The sequence below is a fragment of the Quercus suber genome, unplaced genomic scaffold, assembly GCF_002906115.3.
Source record: "Quercus suber isolate HL8 unplaced genomic scaffold, Cork oak 2.0 scaffold_646, whole genome shotgun sequence".
Taxonomy (NCBI): domain Eukaryota; kingdom Viridiplantae; phylum Streptophyta; class Magnoliopsida; order Fagales; family Fagaceae; genus Quercus; species Quercus suber.
The window spans coordinates 253,248-272,849 of NW_027070087.1; the positions used below are offsets into that span (position 1 = coordinate 253,248).

General features: G+C 34.8%; 1 protein-coding gene and 1 pseudogene across 3 annotated transcripts; both read right to left on the minus strand.

The window, feature by feature from the left end:
- Window positions 1-230: 230 nt before the first annotated feature.
- LOC136061203 (ferritin-like catalase Nec2) lies at window positions 231-9,407 on the minus strand (annotated as a pseudogene).
- On the minus strand, window positions 4,340-7,775 carry LOC112033564 (bifunctional protein FolD 2). 3 transcript variants are annotated; one of them, XM_065765655.1, is made up of 7 exons: window positions 7,669-7,775; window positions 7,293-7,516; window positions 7,129-7,198; window positions 6,560-6,743; window positions 5,851-6,008; window positions 5,475-5,687; window positions 4,340-4,799 (listed from the first exon to the last, which is right to left on the minus strand). In XM_065765655.1, exons 2-7 carry the CDS (start codon window positions 7,337-7,339, stop codon window positions 4,569-4,571), a joined length of 903 nt encoding a protein of 300 aa, XP_065621727.1. In that variant the 5' UTR covers window positions 7,340-7,516; window positions 7,669-7,775; the 3' UTR covers window positions 4,340-4,568. The 3 variants fall into 3 exon arrangements, with proteins under 3 accessions (XP_065621727.1, XP_023922108.2, XP_065621728.1); XM_024066340.2 differs by lacking the exon at window positions 7,129-7,198; XM_065765656.1 differs by lacking the exon at window positions 7,669-7,775 and having other exon boundaries at window positions 7,293-7,530.
- Window positions 9,408-19,602: the final 10,195 nt, after the last annotated feature.

Below are 19,602 nucleotides of genomic sequence, written 5' to 3' on the forward strand. Positions count from 1 at the left end.
GATGTGAAACTGATCACTGTTGCTATGTTAAGTTTTTTGACAATTCTTACATCATATTACTATTGTATGTGGATGATATGCTTATTGCAGGGTCTTGCATTGGGGAGATTAATAATCTGAAGAAACAATTATCAAAACAGTTTGCAATGAAGGATTTGGGAGCTGCAAAGCAAATCCTTAGTATGAGAATCATTAGAGACAAGACTAATGGTACATTGAAACTTTCACAGTCAGAGTATATGAAGAAAGTTCTCAGCAGGTTCAACATGAATGAAGTTAAACCAGTGAGCACACCCTTGAGTCCACACCACCCAGAACAGGAGATATATATCCATCCAGCTACTTGGCTCAATGATACCATTTGTGTCAACATCAATCATCAATAATTGCACCACTAGGTTTTGATAATTTGATCCAACTGCCTTTGACCTAGAAATTAGGTGAACAATTTTATAACTAAAATTAAAACATTTCTCGCAGCAGGGCCAACAAGCAAGCAGAATCTATACAAGGAACTGTTACAAATCAAAAACTGTGTTTTATCCACAGGCAAATTGATTTGAGCCATTATGATGAATTTTTTGTCTACACACTTAGCCAATGATGTAATTCTGTCTTTAGTTCTTGACTTTAAGCTTTGGAGCTAGCCCCACAGAAGTTTGGGTTTGGGCTGCTTGGGTTGTGTGTCCGATTGGACATTTACCCCACAAAGGTCAATTTAGGTCCTATAAATTAAAATGAGCATGGCCACTATGTATAGGTTTTATGACAAATTAAGATAGTTTTCAATTCTGTTCTGTTTTATAAACTTGGCTTGGGGTTGAGAGGCTTTCATGATGAGTCATAACACATCCAATAGATTTATACTGATGCAATAATTTGGTATTCAATGCATAATCCATTGCACTCTTATAGCTGGCAGCCAAACTAATAGGTTCCTGTATGAACCAAATTAAGTTATTCAAAGCTTCTCAGTTTTATAGCCGAGAGCTATCTAGCTAATTAAGCTTTTTTAAGACAGCACTTTGCTATATTTCCACCTCCACCTCTAGGGAAAAAGCCGGCAGGAATGTGCTGACTACCAGTCCCATAAAGTATCCTTAAAATCCCAGGTAGAGTCCAAGTATGGTTTACTGGTATGATGTTTGTATTTACTTGGTTGTACGCCCCAGGAGATATAGGTACAATTATGCCTTCATCTTTGGTACCACTCTTGGATAACATGTTCCTAAGCTTAGAGATATGGTCAGTGAACTCGGCCACTGTCATGTTATACGGTAGCACCTTTTGATTGGCTTTCTCATAGAGTAATGTTTGTATAACTGCACACTCTCCGTGCGCCTCACTTATCATTGCATCAATTGCTCCTCCAATGACCTACACCAATCAACATAAATAAATTTACGGTTATATTTGGAGTCATGATAGAGATACTACAAATATTACTTTATAAACTTTCAAATTGTCAAAAACCTTATAATTTAATGACATTATTAAAGCTAATACAAATTTTATTACAAAATGACGTGAAATTTTATAGTATTTTTAGTATCACCCTAGTAAATAAAACATTTATTTATTATGTGTTAAAATGACAACAATCATGCATATTCATTATCATGTCAATTTATAAGTCTTTTTCTAAAATAAAATTTGTAGTGTGCGTTTGCGTAATGGCATTTCTGCGTTTGCGTGCATTTGCCTTTTCTTGGCTGGTCTCATGGCACTATTCATGGACCAGCAAAGTGATAAAAAATGCGTGAATAATATTTTCAGCAATAAAAAATATTTTACAACAATATTTTCAACAATAAATTTTCAGTTTTCAGCAAAATAAATGGTATCTAAATAGATTCGTAGTTGATTTAATATTTTATATATATATTCTTATATTTATTAGTAATTATATATATTCTTCTCATCTTCATTTAAAATGGATGGATGAGAGGGAGTGAGCTAATAAAGGTTTTTACAGGTATATCATCTGTAATTTCCGCATCTAGGAGAGACACGCCCACCTACACAAACAGATATAAATAGGAAGAGAGAGTGAGAGATCGAAAAGATATTTGTGAATAGTAAGCAATTATAGGTGATTATTATCAACTTTTTGGAATGGATGCTGAGGTAATTCTTACACGCATAGAGCTTGTGACGTTTGAATTGTTTCCAACAAAATTCAATAGTCCTACATGAGGGATCAAATAAGAAGCCAGGACATAGTTGATTGAGTTTAAGTACGGCTCAAACGGAGGATCAGTGGGAATCTAGCTGCTTTTTTGAAATATTTTTGCAAAATTCTGTGAGTTGTGATCCATTGGAGGCCTTGGAAATCCACCTACTATTACTCTGATGGCCCTGCAGGGAAAATTATGTAGTAAGAGAGAGCCCACAAGTCATCATTAGGACTTCCGGGATATGATTTCAGTTGTTTTTAAGGGTGTGTAAAACTGTTTAAAATAATTTGTGTATAATAAACACGACTCTATCGTTAATGATTTTAAATTTGTGAGTGCTATACTGTAGTGGCAGTCAACCATGCATATTACAAAAGTAGTACTATATGTATCATGTATAGTACAAAATTGATGAGCCACTCATGTGCCTTATATATGCTAAGCTCCTCTATCTACTTACAAAAACAGAGTCAACAAGAAGCACATGGGGCTAGCTATAAACAATCACTAAAATGATTTTCCCTTCTAAAAAGAGTTTTTATTGTTGCTCATTCAATAATGTTCATACTCTTTCACATCATGTTCACACTATTTTTTATCATGCGCAAAATGTGGATGTTTTGTATAAAATTACATCATGTTCACATTATTTTTTATCATGTGTAAAATATGGATATATGGTATAAAATTGTGACATTATATGAAACATTTCATATTTGAGAGAATAAAACCATAGTTAACGATTATAAAATTCAATTATATAAAATCATAACTCTAGTATCTTTTTTAGGACCTGATATTATCGACTGCTTGGAAACCGAATTCCTTAATTATATGATCAACAACAGGGTCAAGATTGGCCTTCTTAGTGCCAATGCGAGGTGGACCGCGTTGGGCCAAAGATGGATCAATGGTGTTGAGCCCTTGAGGCCTTGACCAACTACACCATTCAAGAAAAATTCAGCTTTCAACAATTCTAGTTTTAGTGCAAATTGAATCCGATCAGCCTCATTAGCTTGAATTGATTCACAGTCAGGCTCACCCATGAGTAGTCTGAGTTCAAAAGTAAGAAAAAGGAGAAAGACACAGAAGAAAGATGGATAAGTCATGTATTTGCACTTTAGCAAAATAGCTGATTTTGAGTACATGCATTAGCAATTGCCACCAGCTTTTATGTATGCATAAAGTTGAGAGAGAGAGAGCCTACATAGGTGTAGCATGAAATTAATAGAGCAAATTGCTAAGTTCACTTCATGGTCAATGGAAGTTCACATCAAGTTTGTTGGATATTAATAGAAGTTATAAATTTCTCAAACCCAAAAGACCAACTTAATGGGAAAAAAGTGTTTAGGAGTAATAGATTTACAACCTTTCTGTCACGAAAAATTATTAGGTATTTTCAGAGTATAGTGACATGATATTTCATTCTTTCACATTTATGATGGACGCTACCATAAATTTAATTAGTGAAATTTATTATGAATATGAGAGAATGGAGCATCATGTAACTATATTTCGGAAGGAGCTAATAATTACTCATCCATCGCTAATCAATATTAGACTCCATCAAACTTCCATAAACATGCATCCTTGTATGCGATTCATGACGTGTCACAAGTCATGATGTATTGATGCGAGTTGCCCACCAATAAGTAATAAGATAAAAAGAGCATTAACTGAGTGTAATTTTTTTCCCCACCCATGAGCACAATAGAAAACAAAGTACTATTCAGATTTAGATTGGCAAATTCTACATATCAAAACTAGTGTTAATGAGGGTTGTTATCAATCTATTTAAGTTACATAAAATTTTATGTAAAAAGCTACTGATTGAAGTTTAAAAAACGATGCTATGAGAGAACTCAATTAACCTAATCCTAGGTGTACAAAACACAGCCATCCTAAAGTCAATTTTCACACCCAGTATGTTTACTTTATACCTTGGCTTTGGGGTCATGAAACCCTAGAAGATTGGACGGCTGATTGGGTCACGATTCTCAATCAATCGACTTAAGCAATATATGTGTTGAGCTCTCGAATGATCGACTATGTGTTGAGAATCCCAGTCCAATTCTTCTTGAGTAGTTATGGGCACAAGTCTTGGACATCAACTAGACACCAAAACACCTACATGACGCATGTTTTGTCCTAAGACTATGGACTCAACAAAAAATTAAACTAAATTCCAATAAACCAATAGTAAAAATACATTTGCTTTGAAGATCAAATAAAACAAAATTAAAATAAATTTGTCTTCTTAGCTGCACTCCCTGCTTCATTGGCACTTACAAAACATTGTCATCTTATAGAATTCATACAAGCAAAGAAGCAAAATTCGATGATGGATTGTGACATAAACATCTTATTATGAAAGTGAACAAAGACATGGATTTAATGCTCAATTACACGCTTAGCACCTTCCAAAGTATTCTTCAATAGCATTGCAACAGTCATTGGACCCACACCACCTGGAACAGGAGTTATCCATCCGGCTACCTTACATGCTTCCGGGAAATCAACATCTCCAACTAGCCTATAGCCTGACTTCTTACTTGGGTCATCGATTGCATTGGTGCCAACATCAATAACTGCAGCACCTGGTTTGATCCAACTGCCTTTGACCTGAAAATTAAGTAAATAAATTCATAAATAAATAAAATCAAAGAACATCTCCCACCAGGTTTGATTAAACAATCAGTCAGAGTCTACACAAGGAACTGCTACAAATCAAAAACTGTGTTCCACAGGCAAATTGATTTAAGCCATTATGATGTACTCATATGGCATCTTTGTTAATTCTTTAAGATATAGATGAGACAAAGCCATGGTGTTACAACTTACAACTAATGTACAAAGCAATGTCCCCACAAGAGGGGTGGGGGTCTTTGGAAAAATTGTATCTAGTGCATAAACCTTCCACTTTTGCAGGGCTTGGGAGAGCAGAGAGGTGATTGTTAGTCTTAACTCCATTTTTTCTTGAAGAGGCTGATTCTACAAGAAGGATTTGTAATTTATATTTTCATTTTTCTAAAAGCTGATCCCGATTTATTCATTTTGACAATCTCTTATCCATACAACCTCCAGTTCAAATTCCCTTCAAGTTTCTTTAAAATAGTAGATTAAATGATGGTTAGAGTAGATGAACAAGCTTAAATTTGGAAAATTGGATGTTCAATTTTATGATGTTGATCTCATTTCAAAGGAAGCCAGAAAAGAGTCATATATGATGCAAGCACATAAATGGGATGAATTTATTATATATCAAGAAAAACAGATCTATAAACTTTCTCTAGTTACCATCATTGCCTGCCCTGCTGCTGCAATAATGATGTCTGCATCACGAATTATTCTTTCGGGATCTTGAGAATGTGAATGGACTATGGTAACTGTAGCATCTGCTTTCAGAAGCAGCAGTGAAACTGGCAATCCAACAATGTTACTTCGACCCACCACGACTACCTTTTTCCCCTTTATAGTTATACCACTTCGTGACAGAAGTTCAAGACACCCCTGCATAAAAATTAAAGCCAAACTTACTACATTGAGGATTTTCTCAGTTAATATTCATACGAATAATTCCTGAAAAACAAGAGTTGCTTATTTCATAGAAGATAGTGAAAAAAGTTAAGTTTGAAATATACATATGTATTATTTTCAAGATTCAGTACATTGCCTTGGGGGTGCAAGGATGGAACAAGGGTTCTCTGCCTTTCATTGCAAGCTTGCCAATGTTTAGTGGATGAAAGCCATCCACATCCTTCTCAATGCTGATTTCAGTCAGAACTCTCTCTTCATTTATATGCTTCGGCAATGGAAGTTGAACCAATATGCCTGTCAATGTAACAAACCAGGGTTCTAGGATAAACATGCAGATTTAACAAATCAAGAGGCACACATACATAATATTCAATCCATAATTGGTTTTATAGGTGTTTGGTTGAAACACCTATTGCAGTCTTGTGTTGTAGGAAACTAGGAACTAACCAACTAATAACTTAAAACTCAATCATTTTTAGTATACTTCAATACCATATTGAAACACACAGATAAATTTCATTTTTACAATATTTTTAGTTTCAAATACAGAAACTTATTTTTATGATTTACTGCAATTTGTTTTTGGAAGCAATTAAAAAAAAAAAAAAAAAAAATCTATGGCAGAGAAGATCACATGGGTTTTCTCTCCTTGGTTTGTCTATGAGTATATCATCACAAAAGGTGTCCAAATAAAAAAAAAATTCAGTCAAATACAATAGACTCTAATTCAATGATTCATAATTTTAACTTGAAAAAAACAAATCATAAATCAATGAAACTATTTCATAAAGCACAACATCATCATACATCAAATCATGTATATATACATTAAAAAACTGACCAACCATGTACATCAGGATTTGCATTTAACTCATGAACCTTAGCGACCAAATCAGCTTCAGAAACTTGCTCTGGAAGGTCTATGTCAAATGACTTAATCCCAACTTCGGCACATGCCTTTCTCTTCATACTCACATAGCTTTGAGAATCCTTCCTGTTGCCCACGATCACTACAGCCAGCCCCGGGACCTAACCGGTCCAAGTAAGAAGGGCAAAAAAATCCCAGTTTACAATTTCTCGTTAAAAACTACACCACAACAACAGAACCTCCACCAAGTACAACATTAAGGAGTATCTAACAAAACATAGAACTGGACCAACCATGAATAGTACAAAAGGTTTAATCTTTTTTTATTTTTTAGGTCAAATTTTGTGACATAAAAAATATAACTCGGTTCTTAATTTGTCATCGTTGTTTCCAAGTACACATGTTTCCATAAGCAGATTAACATGCAAATTAAAGCTAGTTTAAGATTGGTTTAGAACCAGATTGAACTGGTTCCTCAAACACCATCAACTATCTTAATACATGATTTATAAAAGAAATGCCAATCTGGGTTTTGCAAATCAGAACCTTTAGGACCTGTTTGCTTGTCCCACGAATCCAACTAGCCCCCATTAGGAAATAAGGCATTTCACACATCCTAATTTGATAAACAAAAATGAGAAATTTCATAGCCCAGTTGAACACATATATATAAATTGGATATGGGTTTGTATTCAAAATTAGATACATACCTTGCCGTGTTTGTTTGAGAGATGGTGGACTTCAGAGGCGATTTCATTGCGGATGGTTTGAGCGATGGCTTCGCCGTCGATAATATTGGCCTTGTGATCCGACATCTTTGTCCAACTGATTAGATAGCTTGGACTTTAAATTGGAGTTGGGAACTCAGCCACCAACTCAGCTTTCTTGTGCTAAATTTTCTCACGAACCAAGCAGAGGCTTTAGTCAACAAATTCTGTTCACCATTAAAGAAAAGTACTTGCACTTAAAGCAAAACAGAGTGATGAGCTATCTTGCTTTTCAAACCCATAAAAAAAAAAAAAAAAAAGCTTTAAAAAAAATTGTTGAAAATTAAATTTGAAGTCAGAGAGAGAGAGAGAGGCTCACGAAGACGCAGAAGCCGCGAAAGACTGAAGAGAAAAGAGGGGAGAAAGTGAAGAGAAAGGGAAACAGGGACAAAATTTTGTGCCACTGATTTTTTATTTATGGGGACTTTTGAGTTTTAATAAATAATATAATTGTTTGGTTTATATATATATATATATATAATTGTTTAAAACATATTTAGTAAATTAATAAATTTTATAATTAATTTAGAAATAAAATTTTCAATTTTTCATATTATCGGAATTCACCATTCATCCTTGACACTTCGATTTTTGCAATAGGGTAAGACTACTTAGGTGTTGTTCCTTAAATTTACTTATTAAGATCTTACTATGTAGATTTTTTCTCGTTGAATGAAAGTTTCTTTTCTAATTAATTAGTCGCATGACTAAATTTAAAAAAAACCTAAGGAGCAAGACTTAAAGTACTGTGCCTAAATTTTATCCTTTGCGGTAAATCTCTTGCCAAGTAGTGATTTGGATTTGGTGGGGGTATTGCACTATGCAATTACCACAATGTGAGATGAAAACTTGATTGGATAAATATTTTTTATTATCTTTTTAACTTTTATCTCATCAATTAATATATCAAAGCTCCGTTTGGTTTGCGTTTTGGAACCCAGTGTTTGCGTTTGGCTTCTTTTTTTACTAACCCAGCACCTCTTGCTTTGTTCATGGAACATGAACAGTGCAAATAGGCAAATGAATAGTAATTTAAAAAGTGAATGGTAATCGAAAATTATTTTTTTATTGTTTTCAGTTTTCAGCAAAAAAAAAAAAAAAAACAAACAAACAGTATCCAAACGCACACCAAATCTCAAAATTTCTTACTAAGAGTTTTGTGATTCAAATGGTTAGTACCTCTAGATGTTTATAATGAAAACATGTCAGGTTTAAATCTCTCCAGCCCAACTAGGGTTGTCTAAGGACCCACCCAACTAACCGAACTCAAGCCAACTCACAACTAATCCTATGCCTACAATGGTCGCCAATAGGTATCCCCTTCTAAAACCTAGCAACAATGGGTTGAGTGCCTAGTCTCCCCCTCCAAAATTTGATCCGACCTAAGATTGACTATGTTGCATGAAAGATTAAGTAATTATTCATATTCTCAATTGAAAATGAGATGCTAACAAAACTTGAATACAAAAGTTTCATAATGAATAATACATCTCAAAAGTGAAGAAAAATCAAGAGCTTGGTCGATAAAATTTGCGAAATTCTGAGCGCTGAGATCCAACTGAGGCCTTTGAATTCCACCTGTTGCGCAAATAATAGCCCAGAAAAGTTTAGAGAGCATCAATGAGATTAGGCAATATATGGAGCAATTTCTTTACTATGGAACAATTACAAGAAGGGGGAGTGGAGAAATTCCAATTATAAACACGAGTGTATTATTATTTTTTAGTACCTAAGATGGCCAATTTCTTGATAACCAAATTCCTCGATGATCTGAGCAGCAAGAGGGTCAAGAATGGCCTTCCTGGCACCAATGGGAGGCGGATCACCCTTAGCAAAAGATGGAGCGAAACTGTCAAGTCCTCGACCAAGTGCACCAGTCAAGAAAAAACTCAGCTTCTAGGAATTCAAGGTTCTGAGTAAATTCAATCCGATCAGTATCAGTGGCTTGAATTGGTCCGCAGTTGGTGGGAGCACCCATGACCAGGCTAACTTCTAGTGTAAGAATAAAGAGAAAGGCGCAGAAAAGAAATGGTCTAGCCATTGTGAGATTAGTGTGTGTATTTGATTAGCAAAATATAGCTCAAGTGATTGTATCGTAGTTCTAGCCTGTAGGAGCACCCAGCCTATGGGCTATATATGGATATATAAATTGTATTGTACAAGGAAGAAGAATTAGTTGTATGTTGTGTTGTTCGAGTTAGCACCAATCTCCAATCTCCTTAATATTTTAGGATCAGCATATGATTGTATATATTTTTTGGTCTGATAGGAATTGAGGTTCAAAATCTGCAAAAAGTACAATTCTGTAGAATTCGCCTGACATTAATTTGCTTGACTTAATGTTAGGCGAATTACATAAAATTTCAACCTGAGAGCCTCTCAAATGAATTTCGTCGGAAATTAGCTCGACCAAATTTCGGGCAAAGTTTTCCTCAAAAAATAAAAATAAAGATTTTGTGGCAAGATTCCATGTACCTTTTTTTCGAGTCTTTTGGTTGAATATTGCAAAAAAATCGAGTTTATTTGTAATATGGGTATTATTTAAAGTTATTTAGAAAATTGAGGAAAGAGAGTGAATTTCGGCAACACCATTGCCGAGATTCTAACAAAAAGTATGAGAGAGAAAAGATAAGTGATGTGATGGGAGGAGGGAGAAAAATTTGAATTTCAGTAATCTCATTACTGAAATTCTTGCTGCTTGAAACTCTGCCCAGGTGAAGTGCTAGGTGAAGTTACTTAAAAGTGATGGGCATGCCTTTTATAACGAGGAGAGAAATGAAAACGCAAAAAAGAATCCATGACATAGATTCATATTAGTAGCTTAGGTTTTATTGGGAATGATCAAAGAATATATTTCGAAGAACTTGGAGAATAAGAATTAGGAGGAAGAGGTGAGGTAATTGACTCCTCCAAATTTTTTTTTTAGTCGGACAATTCATTCTCTCTCTCTCTCTCCCCTCCAATTTTCGGCAACTCCATTGCCATAATTCTTTTTTTTTTTTTTGATTCCATTTCGGCAATTCCATTGCCACAAATCAATTGCCACAATTTTTTTTTCCTTCCATTTCGGCAACAACATTGCCACAAATCAATTGCTACTATTTTTTTTCCTCCCATTTCGGCAATTCCATTGCCACAAATCAATTGCCACAATTTTTTTTTCTTTCAATTTAAATCTTCTTCTTTTTCCCCATCATTTTTGGCAACTTCATTGCCTAAATTACTATTAAATTTCTCCCTAAGTTTTTGGCAACTTGGTTGCCACAATTCTCTCTCTCTTTTTTTTTTTTCCCCATTTTTGGCAGCTTGGTTGCCACAATTCTTATTTTCTCTCTCCTCACTCCCCTGCAATCTTGGCAACTTGGTTGCCACAATTGGTTTCCCTTTCGAGCACTCCACCTAGCACTTCAGGCACTTTACCTAGCGGGCAGAGTATCGGGCAGTAAGAATTTCGGTAATGAAAAGTTTATGTGAATCAGTTTGACCATTAAAAGAGTTTAAGATATTGTATTTATAATGATATTAACAAGTTACTTGAGATTTGCTATACAGGGCAATATTCTGCAATGAGTGAAAATAAAGTATTCCTAGCATAAAAGCATAATCTTCTTCTTCTTCTTCATTTTTTTTTTTTTTTGAGAAGCACCTAAGTCATAGGTTGATTATAAGTTATCAACTATAAAATAATCAAATTATTGTATGATGACTATTACAATTTATTATGGTAAATTTCAAATATAACTAAAAATGCTTGTAGTCCTAACCATAAAAAATTCATTAATCTAAAATTTAAATAATAACAACAACAACAACAATAATCATAATCATAGTCATACAAACAATATTAACTACAACAATAAATAATATTTTACAATGTATTAGCTTCTAATATTTAAAGAGCATATATTTATACAATAATAATAAATCTGTTAATTTCTAGAATGGTAAGTTAATAAGCAAAGCAAAAAAAACTCATATTAACACAAAACTTACAATTCTTAGTTGTGCACGCTGAAGCAAAACGGAAGAGTAATATAGCACTGAACAATTAGAGGTAAGTGAAGCAATATGAAAAATGTAGTAGATGCAATGCTTTTGTGATGGTGCCTGCCTTTTATAATGAGGAGATAAGTGAAAAGACAAAAAAGAATCCATGACATAGATTCATATCAGTAGCTTAGGTTTTATTGGGAATGATTAAAAAATATATTCCGAAATATTTTTTTATCTGGACAATTCTCTCTCTCTCTCTCTCTCTCTCTCTCTCCTCCAATTTTCGGCAACTCCATTGCCATAATTCTTTTTATTTTCCTTCCATTTCGACAACAGCATTGCCACAAATCAATTGCTACTATTTTGTTTCCTCCCATTTCAACAATTCCCTTTCCACAAATCAATTGCCACAAATTTTTTTTTTTTTCATTCAATTTTCGGCCTAAATCTTCTTCTTTTTTTCCCCTCATTTTCGGCAACTTCATTGCCTAAATTACTATTAAATTTATCCCCAAGTTTTCGACAACTTGGTTGCCACAATTCTCTTTTTTTTTTTTTTTCCTCCCATTTTCAGCAACTTGGTTGCCCCAATTCTTATTTTCTCTCTCCTCACTCCCTTTCAATTTCGGCAACTTGGGTTGCCACAATTGGTTTCCCTTTCGAGCACTCCACCTAGCACTTCGGGCACTTCACCTAGAGAGCAGAGTATAGAGCAGTAAGAATTTCGATAATGAGATTACCGAAATTCAAATTTTTTCTCCCTCCTCCCATCACATCACTTATCTTTTCCCTCTCATTCTTTTGTTAGAATTGAAATTCACTCTCTTTCCTCAATTTTCCAAATAACTTTGAATAGTATCCATATCACAAATAAACATGATTTTCTACAATATTTAGCCAAAAAACTTCATTTTTTTAAACTTGTTTTCTATTGTTTATTTCACTCTACCTCACTTAAAGAGGTAGTAACACTTTCCACATAAAAAAAATTAGAATTAAACATCATTTTTCCACTACCAAAGTGAAATCAAACTTGTATTACAATCTTGTAAGGTTGAATTTAATCAACCATTTAATTGGCTTTATTCCGTGACCAATTTGCTTGTAATTTAGCACTTAGCAACCCTGTATTTAGGTGAGAAAATTGTAAGGGTAGTATGTGAGAAGATGTAAAGAAAAGCTCAAGAGTGTGCAAGAAAAACAGAGGCTCGCGGCTAGGGCTCGCGGTTGGATCGCGACTGGCAAGTCGCCAAAGGCTGGCACGTGAGAGGCACACTGGGAAGCTGAAGGGTAGTGCCAGCTATCACGCTACAGGACAAAAGTTCCAGTCTGGCCAGGCTGTTACGTCGCGACTTGAACTCGCGACTTGGACAAGCCGCGAGACCAAGTCGCCAACTTGCCCTGTTTGGCAAAAACTGACGTTTTGCATTCCCTTCTTACCCTACTATATATACACCCTTATACCCATCATATTGAGAGAGCTTCTAGAGAGAATTTTATGAGAGAAAACCCTAGAGAAAAACAAGATTGTCTCATCCCCAATCTTCATCTAAAGAGACTCTACAAATTCCTCTACTCTCTTCGTCTCCATTGTCATACCCTTGAGAGGTTATTTACCAAACCCTTACCTCATCACACCCATGTCTGGGAGAAGGTCCATTTGGTGCTTAGGGAAGCAGTTTGGAAATGAACCAATATACATTGGTTGATACTATGGTCAAGTAGCGAAATCCGGCAAGTTAAAGAAGAAATAGGTTCGGCGTGACCTCGTTGGAGCAAGAAGCTTGGAGAGTTTAGGTACTTGGGTAGATTAAGCTTAGAGGGTCTTCTACTGTTCATGTATCCCAACTATATTCTTTAGTGGATTTTATCACCGCTTGGAGGGTGGCAGAGAGGTTTTACGCCGAGGACTTCGGTTTCCTCTTCGATAACACATCGTGTGTTGTCCGTGTGTTTGCATCTCTCTTTCCTTTATCTTTGCCTTATATTTACTGCTGTGGATGTGTTTATATTTGGCTTAGATTGTTTTATCAATTCTGTTATAAGCTTGTTATCATATTCCGCACATTAATTGTTTGATATAAAGCTTGGATTGATATTTTTGTATCTGGGGGTCTAAACGTTCAAGGGTGTTTCATACCCATATTGAACCTTCAAGTGGTATCAGAGCGGGTACACTTGTTGTAGTTTTTATACCTAAGTGTGATCCTTGACCCCTTGTTGAGATGGATAGGTCTCAATCTCTCACTGCTCCACCATTTTTTGATGGTAATAACTATGCTTTTTGGAAAGTCCGAATGATGGCGTTTTTGTGTTCTATGGATGAGGCTGTGTGGGATGCAGTTGAGATAGGTTGGACTAAATCAGAGGCTCCTAAGGCCAACTGGGATAAGGCAGCTCTTGCAGCAGCCAATACAGCAGCCAATGCAAATAGTAAAGCTTTAAATACTATTTTCTGTGCTATGTCTCCTGATGAATTCCACAGGATATCTCACATGACAGTGGCCAAGGAAGCTTGGGAAATTTTGGAGACAACTTATGAAGGGACTAAGAAGGTGAAGGACATAAAACTTCAAATGCTTACCACCAAATTTGAAGAGCTCAAGATGGGTGAAGATGAATCGTTTGATTCATTCTATGGGAAGCTCAACAGAATTGTCATTGCTAAACTCAATCTTGGTGAGAAGATTGAAGATACCAAGGTGGTGAGAAAAATTTTGAGGTCCTTGCCTGAAAGTTTTAGAGTAAAAGTCACAACCATAGAGGAGAGTAAAGACTTGGATGAGATCAAAATTTCAAGAGCTGATTGGGTCTCTCCAAACATATGAACTGGGACTGCCTTCACACAAGATGAGTAAATCATTTGCTCTCAAAACCATCACCGAAAGAATGGATGATCCCTCCGAAGGAGATGGAGTGGACAAGGAAGTGACATATCTTGTAAAGAACTTCCGAAAATTTCTGAAGATGAAAGGCAGTGGGAAACTATTTAATAGAGGGAAATTTTCATCTTCAAGAGGTGATAAGAAAGAGTTTATGAGGAAAGAAGGAAATGAGTCTCAATCTCCTTCGGACATTGTGTGCTTCGAGTACAATGGACATGGACACTTCAAAAAGGAATGTCCAAATTATTTGAAGTCAAAAGGAAAGGTTTATGCCACTACTTTAAGTGACTCAGACTCATCAAAATCTGACTCTGAAGAAAGCTGTGAATTTAAAATTTTATTTAAAATGAAGGAAGAAGATTTTTTTTTTTTTTTTTTTGGAGAATATGAAGGAAGAAGATTTAAGTTTGTAAACTTAAAAAAAAAAAAAAAGTATTATTCAAGGTTTTTATTTTTATGATTTAAAAAAATATTAATTTTAATTGATATAATTAATGTGATCTTAATCTACTCAATAGTTTTATAATTCAGGCCTAGTTCAGATGTTTTATGGGCTCCGGTTCTTGGGGGAAAAAAAAAAATCAGGCCCGGATGTACTCTTTTAATTAAGTCCATCACAAACTTGAGCCACTATTATCCAAGCCATGACTATTTTTACCAAGGTGCTATGTTGGACAGTGGGCAATGGCCAGAAAATACGATCCACAGTGATAGACTCTGTGATAGGCTCTCCTAATAGGGGAAGAAAAAACAAATTATTTTAGCTATTTAGATTTAGATATTACAAGTTTGAAATCTATATATATTTTTTAATAAATTTGGATCCGAATGATGAATAGGACTAAAGTGTACATAATGGACTAAATAACCGAAGTTGACAAAATAGGACCAAATTGGACCGAATAGGACTAAAGTAGACTGAACATAACAGAATGGACTGAATATAACCAAATTGGACCGAATTGGACCAAAGTAGACCGAATAGGACCAATGTGAACCAAATACGACCGAATAAGACCAAAGTGGACCGCATAAGACCGTGGGGGTGTGCACAAAATCAAGAAACCAAAAAAACCACTTCAAACTAACCGAACTGTAGCCAAAATTTCAGTTCGGTTTCAATTTTACTATATTAAGAACCGAAATTTTTGGTTTAGTTTCGGTGGCAGATTTTTATGCACCAAACTGACCGAAACCAAAACGAAATATATTATTATATATTTTATATTAAATATATAATATAAAGTTTGTAAATATTTGGGGCTTTGGGCCTCTGTTAGTTTATATATTCTTTGGCCTCCAGCCTTTTTATTTTATTTTAAAACATTTGGGCCTTTTTTTTTGTTTATAACTTTATATGATTCGACCTTTTCATTTTTTCTTTTTAAACATGGCTATTTAAAACCCATTAGATTAACTAACTATAATTAAACTAAGTAAATATCTAATTAAACTAAAACTAATTAAACTATAAAAACAAAAGTTAGAAAACACTACCCTACCCTACATACCCTACACTTTTCACTCTCACATTCATACAACCTCCACTCTGCAATCCCTCTCACATTCTCATGAGTCACGCCAAATTTGTCTTTGCCGCCGCCTCCACACGCCGGCTTGATCATCGACCTCTCAGTTCTCACGATGACTCTCTCTTTTGAAAATCTCAATAACCCTCTCTTTGCTTTGTATTTTGGGTTTTGCTTAATACTGAATCAATGCTATTTTTATAAGATTAAAGCTAATACCCTATTAGTAACAACATAAGATGTTTATTTTTTCAAGTTTTATATGCAAATAAAGTTAGGGTTTTGAAAAAAATCGATAATCCATGTGCTTGTCTGCTTGTGCTGGTTGGTTTCTTTATTAAAGTTAGCTGCTTGCCTTTGTCTCATGTGCTCGTTGACTTCTGATATATAAAGTTAGCTGCTTTTTATTTATTTATTTATTGTTGGTATATTTGTTTATTGTTGTTGACATGCTGTGAATCTGCGATTGTGATGTTAAGTTGTTATTTTCTTATTGATATTAGAGTTTTGAAAAAAATCAATAACCCCATGTGGTTAACTGTGATGTTAGGGTATTTGTTTATTATTGTTTTGATGTTGATGTGTTTATTATTATCTTATTGACATGTTTATTTTTGCTGTATAATAGAGTCCTCCTCCTTCTTCTTCTTCTTCTTCTTCTTTTCTTCTTCTTTTTTTTTTTTTTTTGACTTGTTGTGCTATTTTATACTAGAGTGAAGAGTCCTTTTCATTCTTTTTTTTTTCTTTGTTGCTAGCTTATTGTGTTATGGTTACTGTATTTATCTATTTATTTATTGTAGACTAGACTCATTTTGGTGTTAATTTTATTTATTTTTATTATTATTATTATTTTTTTATAGTTGTTGACTTATTGTGTTTATTGTTGTTTTATTTTATATTTTAGATGAATGACATAAGAGAAATCCTAGAGGGTCAAGACAATGAGGTGGGTTAAGGGGCAACCAATGTGCATGAAGACAAAGGCAAACCCCCACTCCCACCAAAAGCAGGTAATGCTTTAAAAGAAGATCTTTTGTTTGGGGTCATTTTACTACTATTGAGGGGGGAGGGGGGGGGGGGAACCTAGGCAGTTTGTAACTACTGTGGCACAACTTATGCTTGTGATAGTAAGTTGAATGACGCTACAGCCATGAAAACTCACATTCAATCACAATGTCTGAAATATCCTTATAAGAAAGAGGAAAAAAACCAACCAACCCTAGCATTCAAACCTAAAGAAGAAGGAGAAAGTGGTGGGAGACTTGTGCCTCATGTGTTTAATTTTGAGACATGTAAGAAAGCATTGGCAGAGATGATTATTCTAGATGAGCTGTCTTTTAGGTTTATGGAGGGTCTTGGTTTTAGAAGGTTTATGTCTGTTGCCCAACGGAGGTTCCATCCAATCCTTTGCAGCACTACAATGGCCAAAGCTTGCTTTAAGGTGTTTTTGGATGAGAAACAAAAGTTGAAAGAAGCCTTAAGAGAGCAGTGGGTTTGCCTTACCACATATACATGGGCATCCATTCAAAATTTGAACTACATGTGTCTCATTGCCCATTTTATGGATAGTGATTGGAAAATACACAAAAGGATTCTATATAAGTTTTCACTCGGTGGAAAATCACAAGGGTGAAACACTTGGGAAGGCGGTTGAGATGTGTTTGCTTGATTGGGGGATAGACAAGATTCTAACAATTACGGTTGTTAATGCTACTTCTAATAGTGGGCTCATTTCTTTTATTTAAAAAAAGACTAAGCATAGGAAGGCAACAATTTTAGGACATAAATACTTGCATTTGAGGTGTAGTGCTCATATCTTGTACTTAATTGTTCGTGAAGGGTTAACTGAAATGGATGAGACAATAGTGAAGGTGAGGAAATCTGTGCGATACGTGAGATCATCTCCGCAAAGACAAAGCACATTAACATATGTGCAGAGAAGGAGAAAGTTGGCTTTAAAAGTTAATTGTGCTTAGATGTGTTGACTAGGTGGAACTACACCTATTTGATGTTGGAGAAGGCCGAGAAGTATCAGAAGGCTTTTGAGAGATTGGAGGAAGAAGATTCAAATTATCTTAGGACAATTAGAGAGGAGGCAAAGGAAGAAGGAAATGATAGACATGAGGTTGCTTGGGGAATGGATGATGTGGATTGGGAAAAGATTAGGATCTTTTCAAAATTTCTATGATGCAACCTTGTAGTTTTTAGGTGCTAATTATGTCACTAGAAATTCTTTCTGTTTTGGAGCTCATGTCAATTCATGACATAATTGACTTGGAGTATGAAAAAGATGGTTATTTGTTGAGAAAAATGGTTGATTACATGAAGAACAAATTTGAAAAGTATTGGAGGAATTTTGATAATATGAATCACTTGTTGTATGTAGGGTTAGCTCTTGATCCTCGATACAAGTTGTGGTATCTTAAGTATTGTTTTGGTACTTTGTATGAGAACCAAAAGGCTACTGATATGGCAAAAAGAGTAAAGGCTGTTTTGGTGAGTTTGTATGATGCTTATACTCAAAATCAAGTGGGGAGTAGTAGTTCTAGTGCTGTTGCACAAGCCCAAGGCCAAAAACCAAGTGTATCAATGGAGAGAGATGATTCTAGTGTGGCTATGGATGTGAAGGCGGATGATGGGATTTAAGAAGCACTTGAAGGGTATTGATTCTTCAAATACCAAATTAGAAGTTGATAAATACTTGGCAGAGAGTTGTGAAGATGTCTTGGCAGAGAGTTGTGAAGATGTCTTGGATGAGAAGTTTGATATTTTGGCTTGGTGGAAGGTTAATTCTCCACGATACCATGTGCTTTCAAGAATTGCATGACATCTTGCAATTCCGGTATCCACTGTGGCCTCAGAATCTGCATTTAGTACAACTGGTCGTGTTTTTGATCCCTTTCGAAGTTCATTGTCTCCACTTATGGTGGAAGCCCTCATTTGTGGTCAAAACTGGCTTCATTCTTCATCGGCTCCAATTAGCCTTTGAGTTGTTATGGATGATATTGAAAAGTTTGAAAAGCTTGATGAGGGTATGACTATTATTTTTTATATTTTAAAAAAAATATGAATGTCTATTTCATTCTTCATTAAAAAAAAAAAAAAAAAAAAAACTGAATGTTTTGGATTCTTGGCATATTTATTGTTTTATTGTACAAGTGACTTTTATGCTTTTTTCATTTTTTGTTTGTAGAACTTGTGAGTGATGCTGCATTAACATCAGAACTAGACATGTCCACACCAACACCTATTGAAGTTGATGATTGAAGATTGCTCTTTGTTCTTTGGATGGGTGGTATTGATGATGACATATTGGGTTTTGTTAGGGCTTTTTTTTTTTTTTTTTTTTTTTTGACAACATATTGATGTGTAAACTTTTCTCTAAAAATTTTTGTTTGGGCTTTTTTTTAATAATGCAGTATTCAAGCTAGTTGTTCTTTGGCCCTTTTTAGGCCTTTTATACTCTTTGTTATTAAGCCTTTTTTAGAAACCTATTTTAAGCCTTTTTTAGGAACCACTTTGGCCCAAAAGTTTTTAGGAATCTGTTTTGGCCCTTTTTGGGCCTTTTTACAGATCCATAAAGCATTTTACAAACAAGAAATTCACAACCTGCTTTTGCATATTACATTTTCATAACCTGCTTTTGCTCGACAACAACAAAACTCCAAAATACACGTATAGTAGCTATCATAAATAAAATAGATACACATCCTTTACAGATCATAAACAAAATACACATATAGCAGATTCATAAATCACAACTTGTCATAGACTCATAACCTGCTTTAGAGCTTCTATTATTCTCATTAAAATACACATATCACATATTCATCCAAATCCAAAATA

Excerpts from the sequence above, each read along its gene's own strand:
- LOC112033564 (XM_065765655.1), bottom strand. The coding sequence starts at position 7,339 with ATGAAATCGCCTCTGAAGTCCACCATCTCTCAAACAAACACGGCAAG. Across the intron at positions 7,199-7,292 it reads TCTCAAACAAACACGGCAAG|GATGTGTGAAATGCCTTATT; the intron begins GTATGTATCTAA and ends TTATCAAATTAG. Across the intron at positions 4,800-5,474 it reads CAGCAGGGCAGGCAATGATG|GTCAAAGGCAGTTGGATCAA; the intron begins GTAACTAGAGAA and ends CTTAATTTTCAG.